Here is a 16,092-nt window from a genome sequence, read left to right as displayed (position 1 = left end):
TAGGCCGTTCCTGTCCCATCGTCGCCATAAGACCTATCTGTGTCGGTGTGACCTAAAGCAAATAGCAATAGAATATTTGACGCTCGGCTAGAGACAGAACATCCCCATTTCATGCTCCAGTAGGTGCACGGGAAAAACAGGTGAAGATAACAGTAGAGGGGAGATGCTGTCACTAGGCCCTCAGGCTAGGAGCTCCCAGTTCACTCAGTAGTTCCTTCCGGGAAATACCAAAGGGGGCTATGAGAGGGTTGGCATGTAACGATACTGTATTTTGAAGACTGAAAAGTCAGTGATATGCCTTGTTATTCATGTCAACATGTAGGACACATGTTTTCTAATCGGTTTACATAGAGTTCATGATCTACCCACTGGGAGCGCATATTGTACTGTTGTCTCTGGTGCACTGACATGTTTGATAGAATAGAATCTGGAAGTTCCCATACATATCATCCAAGTGCTGAAAATTCAAAATGTTGTTGCAAACATTACCCAATGTCACACAATATTTCAACTGCTGAGTCAGTAGTAGCAACTGAGAATTAGAGGTATGGGGGGGGGGGGCACATGAATTTACTGTAGATGACAAAAAATAGCCAGTTTTGAAGGATATAGCAGGCGAGGGTACATCAAAATAGAAAAAAATAGCAACAATATTTCTTTTAATGCAAACTGAGCAAATTTCGACAGAGAGGTAAAGGTTCATAGTCTATAAACTAGAGTGTAATAATACAAGTTTTTTGAGATTTTCATTCAATACTATACAATAAAACTTTCACCCAAGTAACACTAATTATATATGCATTACAATTAAATAGAAATATGGCATGATAATTCAATTAAACATTATTTAGTATTTAACTATACACCAACAAAGTAACAGACACTAGATTGAACTACACAGACACATTGAATAAGTGAGACTGCCAGACTGACAAATGTGTGCCGCAGATAGGTGAATCCAGTGACGACCGGTGGTTTCTCAGGTCGAGGGCAGGCAGCCGTAGTACTTTCTCCCCACAACTCTTTCATTGCTACTGACCACTACCACTGCACTCATTCAAGTCTTCTGCACGAAAACAAACTAATTCATTGCACAAAATGCAGGATGCAAGCTGAGGCCCAATTTGAATCAAAATTACTGGTCTTAAATATTACATATCAATATAATTATTTATATTTTACTTCTTAAATAATAAATAGGGCAAACAAGGTCATAAATTACTATTATAATTTTATTACATGCGATCATGGAGATTTCGCTGGCGCATGCTCGTATAGGGGTTTGTGAAGACATCTTTACTGCTACACTGCTACGAACTCTGCCCAAGTAAAAGCCTCTTCCCACACCCTTCCTCCCCCCGAAACCGTCCATCAGCATGCTTCCCCCTTACATCTCAACCCCCTCACCCACACTGTATCCTCAGACGGAAACTCAAGAGCCCATGCCTTATCTTCAACCTGAAAGTATTTACCAGTGAACTACGTGCTGAACACTCTTCCTTATTAATGGGAGTTTACAGTTTTACAATGAAATGTATATTTTTTTAAGCATTATTTGAGTCCAAAATTTGACTTCAAATGACGAGAGAAAATAAAAGAACCTTTTCGTTCTCTAGGGAGAACACCGTCCGAGAGTCCTTAAGGGCCAACCACTAGTGGGTGAGTCTTACCTCAATGTCCATGGCCTTGGTAAAAATATCTTCCTGCTACCCTTTCTCACAGCACATACATGCTGCTGTGCGAGTCTCCAATATTTGCTGTGGCCCTGTATGAATTGGTTAGTCACAACAAACGGCATTTTGTACATGTTCCTGCTTTAAAAAAAAAAATTCCTAGTTTCACATGGTTAAAATGGAATTAAAATGTAATGTTTTCTCTGCAAAGTGGTGGTGGGGGAGGGGGGGAGCAACTGTCCCTCACTTCCCACCCCCGACCCCCACTCCAATTGCTGTCACTGGCTGGAGTAAAGCACTAGTGGATGACCTTCACATATGCTCTTTTTCCTCAAAAATAGCTCCCTCTGGGGATCAATGGTAGAGAGTTGGCCTCTGGATCCCAAGATGATGGGTTTAAACTTGGAAAAAGTAGTCACATTTTTAAAGGGCAGAAGAAAGTTTGTTTGGTGTTTACTCAGCAGTATTCATTACAAATCACTTAGGGCCTACAGATCACCTAGCAGAGTACTGATTTCTCTGCCATCTTGTAGGGTAAAACAGAACATTGAAAATGACATGTAGGGAGCAAAAATGGTACCAAATCAAAATATCTACACATGATAGCTGAGGTCATAACAGTTCTATTTTCCTCAAAAAATATCTTCTGTTGCTGCATTCTAAAGTTATTTCAGAAATAACTTAAGGAATAATTTTGATCATTAATACATTTTCAAAATAAATAGAACCAAAATGTAACATAAGAGTCTTATTCGGCTGTAAGTTTCAATGACTGTACTTCCTTATTTAGCGTTAAATATTTTGCTATATTTCAGCAATTGGAAAGTGAACATACTCAAGAAATGAATACAATTAATAATGAAATTTCAAAAATGAAATCAAGTCATGAACAAGCAATTCAATCGATGGAGACCAGTTATAATGCCAAGCTTATTGTAGAATATGATAAATATCAACTGCTGGAAGACAAGATGCAGAAAATGAGAGACGCATGTGAGAAGTATGTGAACATATGATTTATATTTAGTTTAAGTACTAAATTGATGCACATCTTGCAGTTTATATTCAAGATATAATAAATCTTTTGGGTTTATGGCAAGCTTAGTACAAATGAATACTGAATTTTGAGACTTTTTTTTTTTTTTCTTTTTTCTTTTTAAGAGATGATGTGCCTCATACCAATTCAACATCTATTTTTATATCTCCCTATTTACCTATGCATTGATTTTTTAGTTTTTTATTTGTTTACTGATATATTTATTATGATATTTATGTAGTAGCGCTTGGTGGCTTAATAAAACAATTATAAAATAAAATAAAAACATTTGGAACATTAAATAAAAAATTAAACAAGGTAAAATACACGGAAACTAATGGCAAGATGTGGACAGCGGAAAGAATTGTGACGTGTGCTGCGAGAGTTGATATATTTGGCCTTTATCAAGTAAATTTTGGATCAATTAAAATTGTATTCAATTTTATTGTCAAACTTTGTGGGACACCCTGTAGTGCATGTGTTGATTTTTCTGGGATTTGCACAAGATGCAGGCTTTTAGATGTTTCCAAGGGCCTAGATAACAGGCATTCAATTAAACATTTAAATTTGATTGGTTTAAAAGTATCGAAAGGTAACTCTGGTGCGGTGACTGGCTGAAACTTTGACCAAATAATAATTTAGTTAATACCTACTTATAGTAAATACATATTTATTATAAAAACATTAAAAACAAGTAAATAAGGAGCACTACTGGTAGCATAATCACAAAAGAAATACGAATCCCAATGAAATGAAGTTGCAGTATTACAATCTTACGGATACTAACTTAGTCTTCATTAAAATTACTTGTAATGTGAAGCGGCCACCTTCACCAAAAAATAAAATACAGGTCATAAGAAAACATTTTAAAATGAATCAGAATTACTGAGGTCAAGCTTAATGAGAAATTAATTTAAGTTACAAAACTGTTAGAAAAGACTTGCCTCTTGCCAACGCGAAGATGGATGTAAGACGTCTTTACACCATCATAAATTACAACTGATTTCTGGTAGAAAGATTGACGAGTAAACTCCTGTGACAAATTAAAATGTTACATAAAATAAAATAAAGTTACATAAGGAATTGTAAGATTTGCTTATCCCATGGAGCACAGAGCTCACAAACAAATTTTTCACTTTACATGATGCCAAAGACAGAATTCATCCACCCTGCAACGCGCTTCCCAAAGGTAGCTCGTGCTGGATGGTGTAATCAGAAAAGGCACAGCAAAATTAATGACCAGTGACTGCACCAGAGTTACCTTTTGATATTTTTAAACCAATCAAATTTAAATGTTTAATTGGATGCCTGTTATCTAGGCCTTTGGAAACATCTCGAAGCCTGTATCTTGTGCAAGTCCCAGAAAAATCAACACGTGCACTACAGGGTGTCCCACAAAGTTTGACAATAAAGTTGAATACAATTTTAAATGATCCAAAATTGACTTGATAAAGGCCAAATATATCAACTCCCACAGCACACATCACAATTTAAAAGGCATAAACCCAAACTACCTATTATACAGAATGTTTCTGAACATGTGGAAAGTAATTGTAGGCAGATAGTATAACCCAAAACAACACAACATACAGCCTACGGTCAATCATTTACAAGTTACAGACTTTCAAACTTTGTACAGGAAGTATTGGTAGTAGCCTTATCTGGCACATCCCATGTTGAGTAGCTGTCATCCTATTGATGTACCAGCAGGGATACTGCATTCTAATGTACAGAAATGTAAATATATCTGCTTAACTAGAGCAAGATCACCGTTAAAACACCAAATTTCGTTACCTCTGTACAAAATGTTTCAGCAGGTAGTTCTTTTGTTTGTGGTAAGAGTTTATTCTACAGTACCTGATGTCTTGCACCTCAATAAAATTGCTTGGCATTCATATTTGCAGCAATTTCAAATGGAACAAGTACTTTGAGGAAATAAAGTACAAAGCATACAGAGTCTTGGGATTCATCTGCATACCTCTACTGGGAGCCAGAAATAAATTAGTTCAGATGGCCTATTTGGCATTAGTATGGCCAATACTGTTGTATGGGCTTCCTTCTTAGCACCCCTCCTCAGTGGAGAACATGACAAAACTATTGTCGCGGCCACCAAATTAGGCGGGTGAGGAAAACTGCGCTGTCGCCAGATATGGGAACGGCGAAGCGACAGATGGTCGAGAGTTGCTTACCCCCGGGCACGGATTGGCAACGCTGATCGTGCAGTGCTGTCAAACTGAAGCCCATCCGCTCCAGGCCACCTTACCCGAGACATTCGCTGTCAAGTAGCTGTTGAGTTCGCATCGTAAGTGCAGTGAAAGATGGATAGTGAATGTGAATTGATTTGGGCTCAAGTCAAGAGAGAAGTGGTAGAGAGGAACAAGACATTCAAAATAAAGGGCGTAGAAAAATAGAAAAACTCACTCAGAAGCCATCGACCATGTGACTGCTGCAGATTGGGAAAAGTGCTTCAATTGCGCGGAAAATGTTCAAACAGACGATTGGGCCAAGTAAATAGTAAGGGATGAAAGAATGGAGCCATTCATCATCAGTGTAAAAGACGACTCGACAGATAGTGAGATGAGTGATGACAGTGACTAAGACTGCCTTAAAGCCAGAAACCGATTCTTACTTCATTGTAAATTAATGTAAACCTATTCTTTATAGTAGTTATTTTTCTATATTACTCGCTACAATATACAGTATTCAAATATTTAAAGTTATAATGTAATAAAACTGATACGGATACGGATTAATATGTAATCCGAAAGTATTTACGGGGGTCCTGCAGCCTGTGCTGGTGCGTGCGCCCCGAACTTCCTTATTTACATGATCGCTTTCTGAGCCATTTTCCAGGAAAATTACAAGACTCACAGAAATATGTTTCAGATAAAAAATATAAGTCAGGCGATTTTTTACATTTTTCCCGCAGACAAAATTTTATTGGCTGAAGAAATAAAATCTTGGCCGCTTACTGAAATTTTCAATACATGATTCTACGGATTTAAAATTACTCGTTCAAGATTTTATTTTTCATAATTATTTAAAGTGGTTTATATGGAAAATAGTTATACCACTGAAATCAGCAGTCTTTTCTGAAGCTTGTAGTATAATTTGTTTCGAAACATTGTATGAAGTAACATCAGGAGCTTGAGAGAGAACAACTTGCCTCGCACTCCGAAATGATGTGTTCAGTTAGACATTTCTTCACCAGTTGCTACATAACCTTGGCAACAGCGTAATTTCTCTGACCCGCCTAATTTCGTGGCCGCGACAATAGAGGGAGTTCAATGGTGAACAGAACGACTAATTACTGAACACGGTCATTTAAATACAGCCAGGTCACTGCCTCTCATAAGAGCTCTCTGTAAACAAATAGATGTTGCTTTTCTGAGAAAATCCCTCGCAGGTAACATTCATATAAACCCTTTCAACCGCTTACAGCTGAACTACTGTTCTGCTCAAAGAGAGCAAGGTTTGTCTCTTTTCCCTCCATTTGCAAGAACAGTATCATATCAAAGTGGCTTCTTTATTCATTCTGCTCGGCTGTGGAATGAACTTTCACCACAGACAAAAGAACTACCTGCTGAAAATTTTTATAAAGATGTAAAAAGAATGGATATATATATATATATGAGGAAACTTTTTGTACATAACGTAACTTTCTACTGTGTGAATGTTCAGTATGCGTGGAAGGACGGATGAAAGTTGATGTGATCTCAAATGAGTGAGACTGTATGTGGGTATGAATGAGCCGGCCTAGCTGGAGAGAGAGAGAGAGAGAGAGAGAGAGAGAGAGAGAGAGAGAGAGAGAGAGAGAGTGTGTGTGTGTGTGTGTGTGTGTGTGAGGGGGGGGGGGAGAAAGAGTCAAACTACTTGAGTGTTGAACAGGTCTTATGGATATTATGTAAATAATATGTTAATGGAAATATGGTAACTGTATCTGAGCACACTCTGTAGAATATCTGAAGCTATGCCCTTTCTCTCTTCACCATCCCTCAATTGTATCTAAAATTTGTGGATAATAATAATAATAATAATAATAATAATAATAATAATAATAATAATAATAATAATAATAATAATAATGTGTTTGTCCGACCCTTGTCCCGTTGCTCTACGGGGTCGGGTATGAGGTGAGATGAATCTGTTGTGGCGGGTTTTTATGACCGGATGCCCTCCTGATGTCAACCTCATCAGAGAAGTTAATGAGGTGAAATGAATGACGTGATATGTGACAGTAGGAATAGAGAGGGTGAAACCTGGTGCCGGCACATAGCCTACTCCTCTCGAATAGCACCAAGGGGTATGCTCAAGACTTAACGTCCCAGTCCGATGGACAAATCACCATCAACAGCGTCATATGTCCTCACTCCATATGAGCATGCGGAGAGTTTTGGAATTTAATCCAGGATTTTGGCACACAATGTAGTGATTAGAAATTGTATACCATCACCTCCCCTACCCTGCCGGCCAACCTTCTAGTGGTGAAAATATTTTTGACCAACGAGATTCAAACCAGCTAAGCTCGGTGTAAAACCATTTAGACTTCAATGCCTTAGCGATCATGGCCACCAGGCGGGTTGAATAATAATAATAATAATAATAATAATAATAATAATAATAATAATAATAATAATAATAATAATAATAATAATAATAATAATAATAATAATAATAATGGTAGGTAAGGGTTATTCTGCCCGAAGGCAGGTCCGAACCTCCGCAGAGGTGTTCCTGAGCCGGAGTTTATGTGTGGTAGGGTGGCCAGTTCCTTTCCGCCCCTCCATTCCCCTACCCCCTGCCAACAGCGCGTGGCAACCCATTCAACTCCTGACCACGCCCAATGTTGCTTAACTTCGGAGATCTTACGGGATCCGGTGTTTCAACATGGCTACGGCCGTTGGCAATAATAATAATAATAATAATAATAATAATAATAATAATAATAATAATAATAATAATAATAATAATAATAAACTCTGCCAATGCCGATTGCATGCCCGGGGCCTCATTTAGCAAGTGATGAGGAAGGAGGAGCGGGAGTTGTATCAACCTCGTAAGAAAACGAGGGTCCATCTGGCTCCGGATGGTAGCACCCTGTCATAGGGCACCTACCTAGGGTTACTAGGTGAAACTGGTCAATGATCTCAGTGGTGGTGATTATTGTTTTAAGAGGAAGTACAACTGGGCAACCATCCTCTATACAACACTAATCAGACGGAAAAATGGAAGGGATCTGACACTTCGAAAAATGAAGATATCGGCCAAAGGAAGACAAATGCCACGAAAGGCGTGAAAATGAAGGACTCCCTAGCCCTCGCAAGCCTAATAGCGCCGGGGTCAGAAAAGAAGAAGAGTTGACCAAGAGAGGTCGGATAGGATAGATGAAAGTGAGGAGCCTGGCACAAGTAAGAGGAAGCAATGCCAGGACTCAGCCAAGGGCCCCGTGGCCGCCAACCCACGCTCCAAAGTTCAGAGCCCCTGGGGCCCCTTTTAGTCGCCTCTTACGACAGGCAGGGGATACGGTGGGTGTTATTCTACCGCCCCCACCCACAGGGGGATCAATGGTCTCAGCAGTGGAAGAGGAATCTATCTATTTCCCAACGGCACAAAGAGCAGAACATAGTGAACCTGAAATATTTGTCCCGAATGAGTAAATTTATAATACCAATATAAATGGACCGTTATTGGACATTATAAATTCTCCATGTTAGGGGCGGCTGTTCTATAACTCTAGGTCTCACTCACTTGGTTTTACCACGCAACTAACATGATGACAAAATGTATGGAATCTAGTACCCCAGCCGGTTTAATCTGCGGCCAGAGTTCTGGTTCAAGTATGGCACAGGATTCTGAGGACCCTATGTTTGGATCAGTCGGAGGATCCATCGCCCCGCAAACTCAGAACAAAAGAGAAGCATTTCTTTGGCACACTCAATGTGAACACCCTTTTGAAAGTTGGGAAACAAAAGGAACTGATCATAGTACTCAATGAATATAAGATCAAATTTCTAGCAGTCCAAGAAACAAGATTTATTTGAGATGAAGTGTCGGCTATTGGAAACTACAGAATACTGAAAGGATGGCCAACTATCAAAGTTAAGAAGTCAGAGAAAACCAAGAACCCAGTGTTAATACCTGGGACAGCCTTCTTTATTCACAACTCTATAACAGAATCTATAGTAGACTTCAGATCTCCATCTCCCAGACTGTCTGTAGTAACTCTCAAAAGTGGAAACAAATTGTAATCCATCTTCAGTGCTCATGCTCCAATTAATGAAGATAACAGAAAGAATCCAGAGGAAGTAGAAGAATTTTGGTCACAACTTGAAGGCAATGTATTGGTGAAATTTGGTGAAAATTGTGGAAAAAAATCCATTTTTATTTTTTTACGTTCTCATAATGTTTATACTTTGTACTTTATTTTTGAGCTTTGTTTTATTTAAATATCAGCCATTTAAAGCCCTTAGTGGCCATTTAAATGACCCGGTGCAAGTGGGCGTTGCCACCCATCGACACTGTTCTCATGAATATCTTTCGTTTATCGAAGATTTTGAATTTAGCGTGCGGGTTGAATGTAAGAAATTTTGTTACTGTAGGTCTTTATGTTGGCTATTCTGATGGACTATCGATATATCCAGTGGAATTGGCGCTTATTTCAAGGATGGAGCTTGTCCATGTATTGAATATAAACAAATAGTTGTGATCTCACGTTTTGTGTTTATCATTCGTGTTTTAGGCCTACTCTGCTTTTCTGTAATTTTTTAAATGTTACATTTGTACAGTGTATTATAAATGATCCATAAACAATAACAGTATCTACTTAGTGCAAGCAGCTTAGTTTTTGAGGTTGGGATTTCTGAGGTTGTGTTATTATCAGTGTACATAATGGGCAGAAGAATTGAGACTTGTCGTCGCCGGAAGAAACGACCTAGTAAAGTGTTGGATAAAGTGAAACAATGACATTTCTAACAGGAATAAGAATGTAAGTACTATTTTACAAGATCAAGTAGGGGAAGTTAAAATCTCCACATCAAATATTGTGCCTAGGGAATGCATAATGTAATTTGGGCTAAGTGTCCTAAGGAAGTGTTTATGTCAAATAAAGAACTGGAGATTGCTGTAACATCAGCAATTGCTGAATTCAGCATGGGTTGTGAAGCAAGTGAGAAACTAAAAGCTAGTGTTAGGAGTGTTAAAGTTAGCAGCTCAGGACAGAAAATTAGTGTAATGAGGGACAAGCGTAGAATGGAATCTAGTACCCCAGCCGGTTTAATCTGCGGCCAGAGTTCTGGTTCAAGTATGGGTTCAAAACAGCCCGAAGGAAACTAAAACTCTCTAAACTGCTAATGAGGCCAGGAAGAAGGCAGCAGAGGGTCCAACATATGGTGCTGGGGAGTTTTAAGTCAACTAGTTTCAGGTATTGGACTATTGCTCATCTCTAAAATTTCAATCTCTTTTTCCTCAGAATTTATTTTCCAGCACTTTTCAAGATTCAAAATGCTCCTCATGCCACAGTTTTCAATCAATCTACTTGAAACTTTTAGGATAGTTTCAGATACAACATAATAACAAACTGATGTGCAGATTTTAAAATACATGCAATAGTTCAGTGGCAATCTGGTTTTTTCTCATCATGATCATCATAAAATATACAGTATTTTAAAAGTTAAGCCTATATGAAATAATTTGTTCCTTTCAGTGTAATTCAAATTTGTCAAAACCCACACATCACTTCTTTTATATTGGTCTTTTAAAACCAACATAAAATTTTAAGCCAGATCTGTTGAGCCGTTTGGCATGAGAAGCATTTTATAAATACATCGAAAATTGTTTAAAATATTGATAAATTTATGAATATCTCAAAAACTGTTATTGATAGAAACTTGAAACTTTGTATGTTGTATCATGCTGATACTGATATTAAATGATCAAAATTCTAAGGTGATAGGATGAAAACTGTAGATTTTAGGATTTTTTCACAGATGCATTGCCTGAAGAAGAACTGTTCAGAACCCCAGAAAAACATGTCAAGATCTTGATGGGAGATTTTAAAACTCAGATTGGAAAAGAGAGAAAATTTCAAAACATTGTTCGAATATACACGACTCACAAAAGGACAAACAGAAATGGTGAAAGACTGATAGATGTTTGTGAATCATTTGGCATGAAAATAATGTCCACTCAATTCAAGAGCTCCCAAGCAGATGATGGCATGGTGATCAGCTAACTCTATGTTAGGAGAATTCCAAATTGACCCTGTAGCGACCACCAGCCCGAAGGAAATAATGAATGTCAGAGTGCAGTTCGGTGCTAATTTTGATTCCGACCACTATCCAACAAGGATAAAAGTGAAGCCCACACCTTGTAACCATAGGAAGAAACCTCTCAGAATAGAGAAGTACAGAATTGAAGAACTCAAAGTCAGCGAAGAAATAGTAGTAAAATATCAGAAAGAACTCGACACGTTGGAGTCCTATGAGTGGGACAAAATGGCTTGAAAGATTCAGGAAGCAGCGAAACAAACAATTTTTCTTGCTAAGAAGAAGAAACATCCATGGTAGAATGATGAGTGTGAAGATGCTCTACGAAGACGATCAGAAGCTTGGAACAAGTGGAACTCCAACAAACAGAACTTCGAAGAATTTAAGATCCAAAGGGAAAGAACAGCAAAGGTGTTCAAGAATGCCAAAAGAAGGTTCAAAAGAGACCAGCTGAGAGAGATAGAAGAGGTTACTCATCACCCAACATTTGTTTCAAAAATGATCAAGCTAAGCTGATTATGAGCAACAAACAGAACTGTGAACACTTGGCTAAATATTTCAAAGAATTGCTCAACTGTGATCTACCTCAAGAAAAACTGACATTCCAAAAACCAGAAAGCACACTTCATGAATCAACTCCACCAGATAAGAATGAAATAAAGGAAATCATCAAGAGCTTGAAAAATAACAAAGCATCTGGCAAGGAGTCAGTTGTTGCTGAACTTCTGAAATATGCAGGGGGTAACTTCCTGGAATAACTTGAAACACTCTTTCAACAGATCTGGTCCACAGGAGAGATCCCTGAAGAATGGAGGGAGGCTATCATCCACCCCCTGCACAAGAAAGGAGACAAAATAAATGTTAATAACTATAGAGGGATATCACTTTTGCCAGTAGCCTACAAGATACTTTCTGTAGCACTCAAGTGTAGGATAGAAGGACATATAAACAATTAGGAGAATATCAAGCTGGCTTTCGAAAGGGGCGGTCATGTGCAGAACAGATTTTTACCATAGACTGGGACACACTAATGGAAGTGCTTAAGGAATTTGGAATAGACAATAAGACAGCAACCCTGATTCATCAAACACTAAAAAACACGCGATCGCAGGTAATTTTTTTAGGAGAACTGTCAGAACCCTTTGAAATCAAAACAGGTTTGAGACAAGGAGATGACCTCTCTCCAATTTTGTTCAACTGAGTTTTAGAGAAAGTTATCAGGGAATGGTGAAAAGAAATTAGCAAGTTCAACTTTCCAAATGGAATTAGATTAGGCCACAAGAGAACTGGGCTTAAATTTGAATGCCTCGCATTTGCAGTTGATACAGTCTTTTTTCAGAGAATTTGCAAATTCCAACTAAGCAGATTGAAGTCCTCAAAGAAACAGCAGACAAAACAGGATTGCAAATATCTTTTGAGAAGACGGAGTACATGAACATAAATACCACTGACCTAACCTGGACAATGAGGACGAAGTATGGTGACATCAAAAGAGCTATAAAATTCAAGCACCTAGGAGAGATTTTGACTCCAAACATGAATGAGAAAGCAGCAATTAAAAAACGTGCAAGAAAGATGGAAACTGCATTTAGATTATGTCAGAACACCTACAAATCTAAGTCACTCTCCTACCAGGCCAAATTCAAGCACTACAGCACGATTGTTTATACGCAACTGAGACAATACCCATGAAGGGACTGTCAGATTTGGAAAAGAAAGAAAGAAAGGAGGTTCCTTAGAAAGATTCTTGGACCCAGAAAATCATCAGACAACTTTACGTTTCGCATGAGACCAAACCAAGAACTATACCAATAATTTGAAAACACCACCACAATGAAAAAGAGGAGATTGACGTTCTACGGACATATTAAAAGGATGGGATCAGAGAGACTCACCAACAGGATCCACACCTTTCAGGAGAAAAGGAAGACACAAGTCCCATGGGTAAAAGAAGTCCACCGAGATTTAGAAATATGTGGGATCATGGCAAAAGATATAACAAACAGAAAAATGTTCAGGCAGAGTGTTGCGGAAGTGAAGGACCTAGCTGATGAAAAGACAAGGAAGAATAGAGTATTCTCGCCAGAAGAACGGGCACGAGCAAGCAAATACTGGCAAAAAAGGAAGGAGAAAGAACTTGAGAAAGCAATGGAAGTTGCATAATCGTAGCCCATAGATGGCTGAAACGAAAAGAAGAAGAAGAAGATTTGCTTTACATCCGACTAACTATGTTTACGGTTTTTGGAGACGCAAAGGTGCCGGAATTTAGTCCCGCAGGAGTCCTTTTACGTGCCAGTAAATCTACCGACATGGGGCTGATGTATTTGAGCACCTTCAAATACCACAGGACTGAGCCAGGATCAAACCTGCCAAGTTGGGGTCAAAAGGCCAGCGCCTCAACCATCTGAGCCACTCAGCCTGGCTAATGTCGTCTTAAAAACATGGCAACCCTAGGTAATGAAGAAAGGAGATTCATCAGCCATATTACTCATCATCAGTCCCAGTTACAGGACTATTCCAAACTCAGCTACTTCTGCTCTGTTAACTGCAGGCTATGTATGGAATGGTGATATCAGCCATCGAGACATGATATAGGATGATATGGGGTGTTGTAGAAAGTATAGTAACTGTCTCTTGATGGCAGGTACAGATGTCATGGGGTTGTGTAATTGACACACAACATGATGATCCTCCCTTGGTGTGTTATGTTTCAATCAACCACTGCTCCACAGTCCAGTTTCAATGGGCATTGTGAGTTGCATATGCCTGGTATCTGAACAACACAACCACTTGGCTTCGTGGAGACCCAAATAGCAGCCCCTATCAAACTCTGTCAATTGGTATTAAAGCTGTCTAATGCATCTACAAGGCTTACTCTGTGTTTAATGACCTTTCTTCACTGCGTTCGATGCTCTGCACCTGTCTGACAACACTATTGTTACAGTTGTGATGACATCACTAATGATCATCAGTGGTATGCATGTGCAACAAATTATGTCCAAATTGGATCATTCCTTCTATGTGCTTACCTTTTTTTAATCAGTGAGCCTTCCATCAAGACCAGTGGCAGGTAGTGAGTTTGAAACTTGGGGAGGTTTTAACTGAAAAGCATGACAGTTTTGGACCTGAAGTTTCTAAACAGAAGAAATAAATTATTAATGAATCCTTACACAAGTTCACTGCAGCAAAATAACATAAGTTTCATTCTTCCAAACAGACTTCTACTGATCACTTATATCCCTTACTTGCCCTCATAAGTTTCCTTATTTGTCATTGGTTGAATATCCGTTGTTATGAAAAGCAGGGTAGAGTTTGTGTTGCTGTCCTTATCCTCACTTCAAACTTATCTGCTATTGAGTAACATAAACCACTTTTTATAGAACCTGGCTGTTTTGATCACCGATATTAATTACTATTTCTATTAATAAAGAAACAATCTTCTACTTTTCTACTACCACTTCATGATCAACTTCTACCAACATATTTTACAATATTTGTAAGGAATGATAGCCGTCTCTCAAAACTGACTGTTTATCAGATATATCAAGCTGTTTATACAATCAGAAATAAAAATTAAATTTGCTTTTACTTATTTTGCTTCCAGAGAAATGGCTGATATGACTCTCGATAAAGAGAAAGCACTCAAGGAGTTGACAGAGAGTTATGAGAGCCAACTGCATGAGAAAAATGTACAAATTGAAGAGGTAAGAGAAATGAGTAAAATACTTGCATATTTAAGTGACATTTTCCATTACAGAGTCAGTGTATTTATTTATTTCCTGGTAGAATAAATTTGTGATGTATATATATATATCTGTTGCTGGTATCGCTGGAAGCTGCACACAATGTTTAGTTCACACAACTTCCTCCACTTTGATCTTTTTCACTGTCAGTTTCACCTGTGCTCTACACTTCTTCTCCTGGTCAACAGATATTCTCCTTCGCACACTCTTACATTTAGAAAATATTCTCTATCTCCACTTTTTTCTTTCTGCAAGTCTCCTTTTTTAATCTGCACCCTATCTGACCACTCACATCTTTTACCAGGAGTTTTTTATTATTATTATTATTATTATTATTATTATTATTATTATTATTATTATTATTATTATTATTATTATTATTATTATTATTATTATTATTATTATTATTATTATTATTATTATTATTATTATTATTATTATTATTATTATTATTATTATTATTATTATTATTATTATTATTATTATTATTATTATTATTATTATTATTATTATTATTATTATTACAAACAACGGAGAGGCAAGCGTCCAGCATATTGGTGGAATGAAGAAATTGCTGAGCTGAGGAAACAATGCCTGCGACTCACACAAAGGACACAAAGAGCACGACATAACGATGAAGCTCTCTCAGTAGAGTATAAGACTATGAAGAAAAGACTGCGAAATACAATTAAAAAGAGTAAAGCCGACAAGTGGTGGGAAATGTCTAAGGAAGTGGATGAAAATCCATAGGGATTAGGGTATAAAATTGTTATGAAGAAATTCAGGATGTTACCAAGCCCTATCATGGATCCATGCACCATGGAAGAAATAGTACACCCATATTCCCTGATCATGCATAGAGAATTGATGTTGAGGCCGAGAAAGAACTAGATAATGTACCACCTTTTACAACTGAAGAATTGATGATAACAGCAATTAATTCCCTTAGAAATAAGAAAGCCCCTGGACCAGATGGTATTCCAGCAGAAGTACTGAAGGTGGCAGTCGAATTATGTCCTCAACTGCTATTGAGAATGTATAATCATTGTTTGGAAGTGGGAATTTTTAGCTTTCGTTGGAAGATAGCTAGATTGGTTCTGATCCGTAAAGGGAAAACTGGGGGTTACAGACCTCTATGTATGCTGGACACCGCCGGGAAAGGTTTAGAGAAGCTACTACAACCGAGAATACTAGCAGCAGTCCGATTAGCTGGCGACCTATCTGACCAACAACATGGATTTCGCAGAGGTCACTCAATGCTAGATGCTGTGAAGGAAGTGGTGAAGACAGCAGAACGAGCTCAAAGGGTAATCATTACTCTAGAAAGCTGGCGCTTCTTGTGACTCTAGATGTTAAAAATGCTTTCAACTTGGCAA

At 38.1% G+C, this 16,092-nt stretch overlaps 1 protein-coding gene across 1 annotated transcript in view; it reads left to right on the top strand.

Moving 5' to 3' along the window:
- Window positions 1-16,092, top strand: part of tous (testes of unusual size) — a 131,125-nt gene that overhangs the window by 72,978 nt on the left and 42,055 nt on the right. The window contains exons 10-11 of the mRNA XM_067146015.2: window positions 2,489-2,673; window positions 14,578-14,677. Of these exons, the coding sequence (XP_067002116.2) occupies window positions 2,489-2,673; window positions 14,578-14,677 (285 nt within the window). The remainder of the gene's footprint in view (window positions 1-2,488; window positions 2,674-14,577; window positions 14,678-16,092) is intronic.

The sequence above is a fragment of the Anabrus simplex genome, chromosome 4, assembly GCF_040414725.1.
Source record: "Anabrus simplex isolate iqAnaSimp1 chromosome 4, ASM4041472v1, whole genome shotgun sequence".
In the NCBI taxonomy this organism is placed as follows: domain Eukaryota; kingdom Metazoa; phylum Arthropoda; class Insecta; order Orthoptera; family Tettigoniidae; genus Anabrus; species Anabrus simplex.
This window is presented reverse-complemented; position numbering and strand designations above follow the sequence as displayed.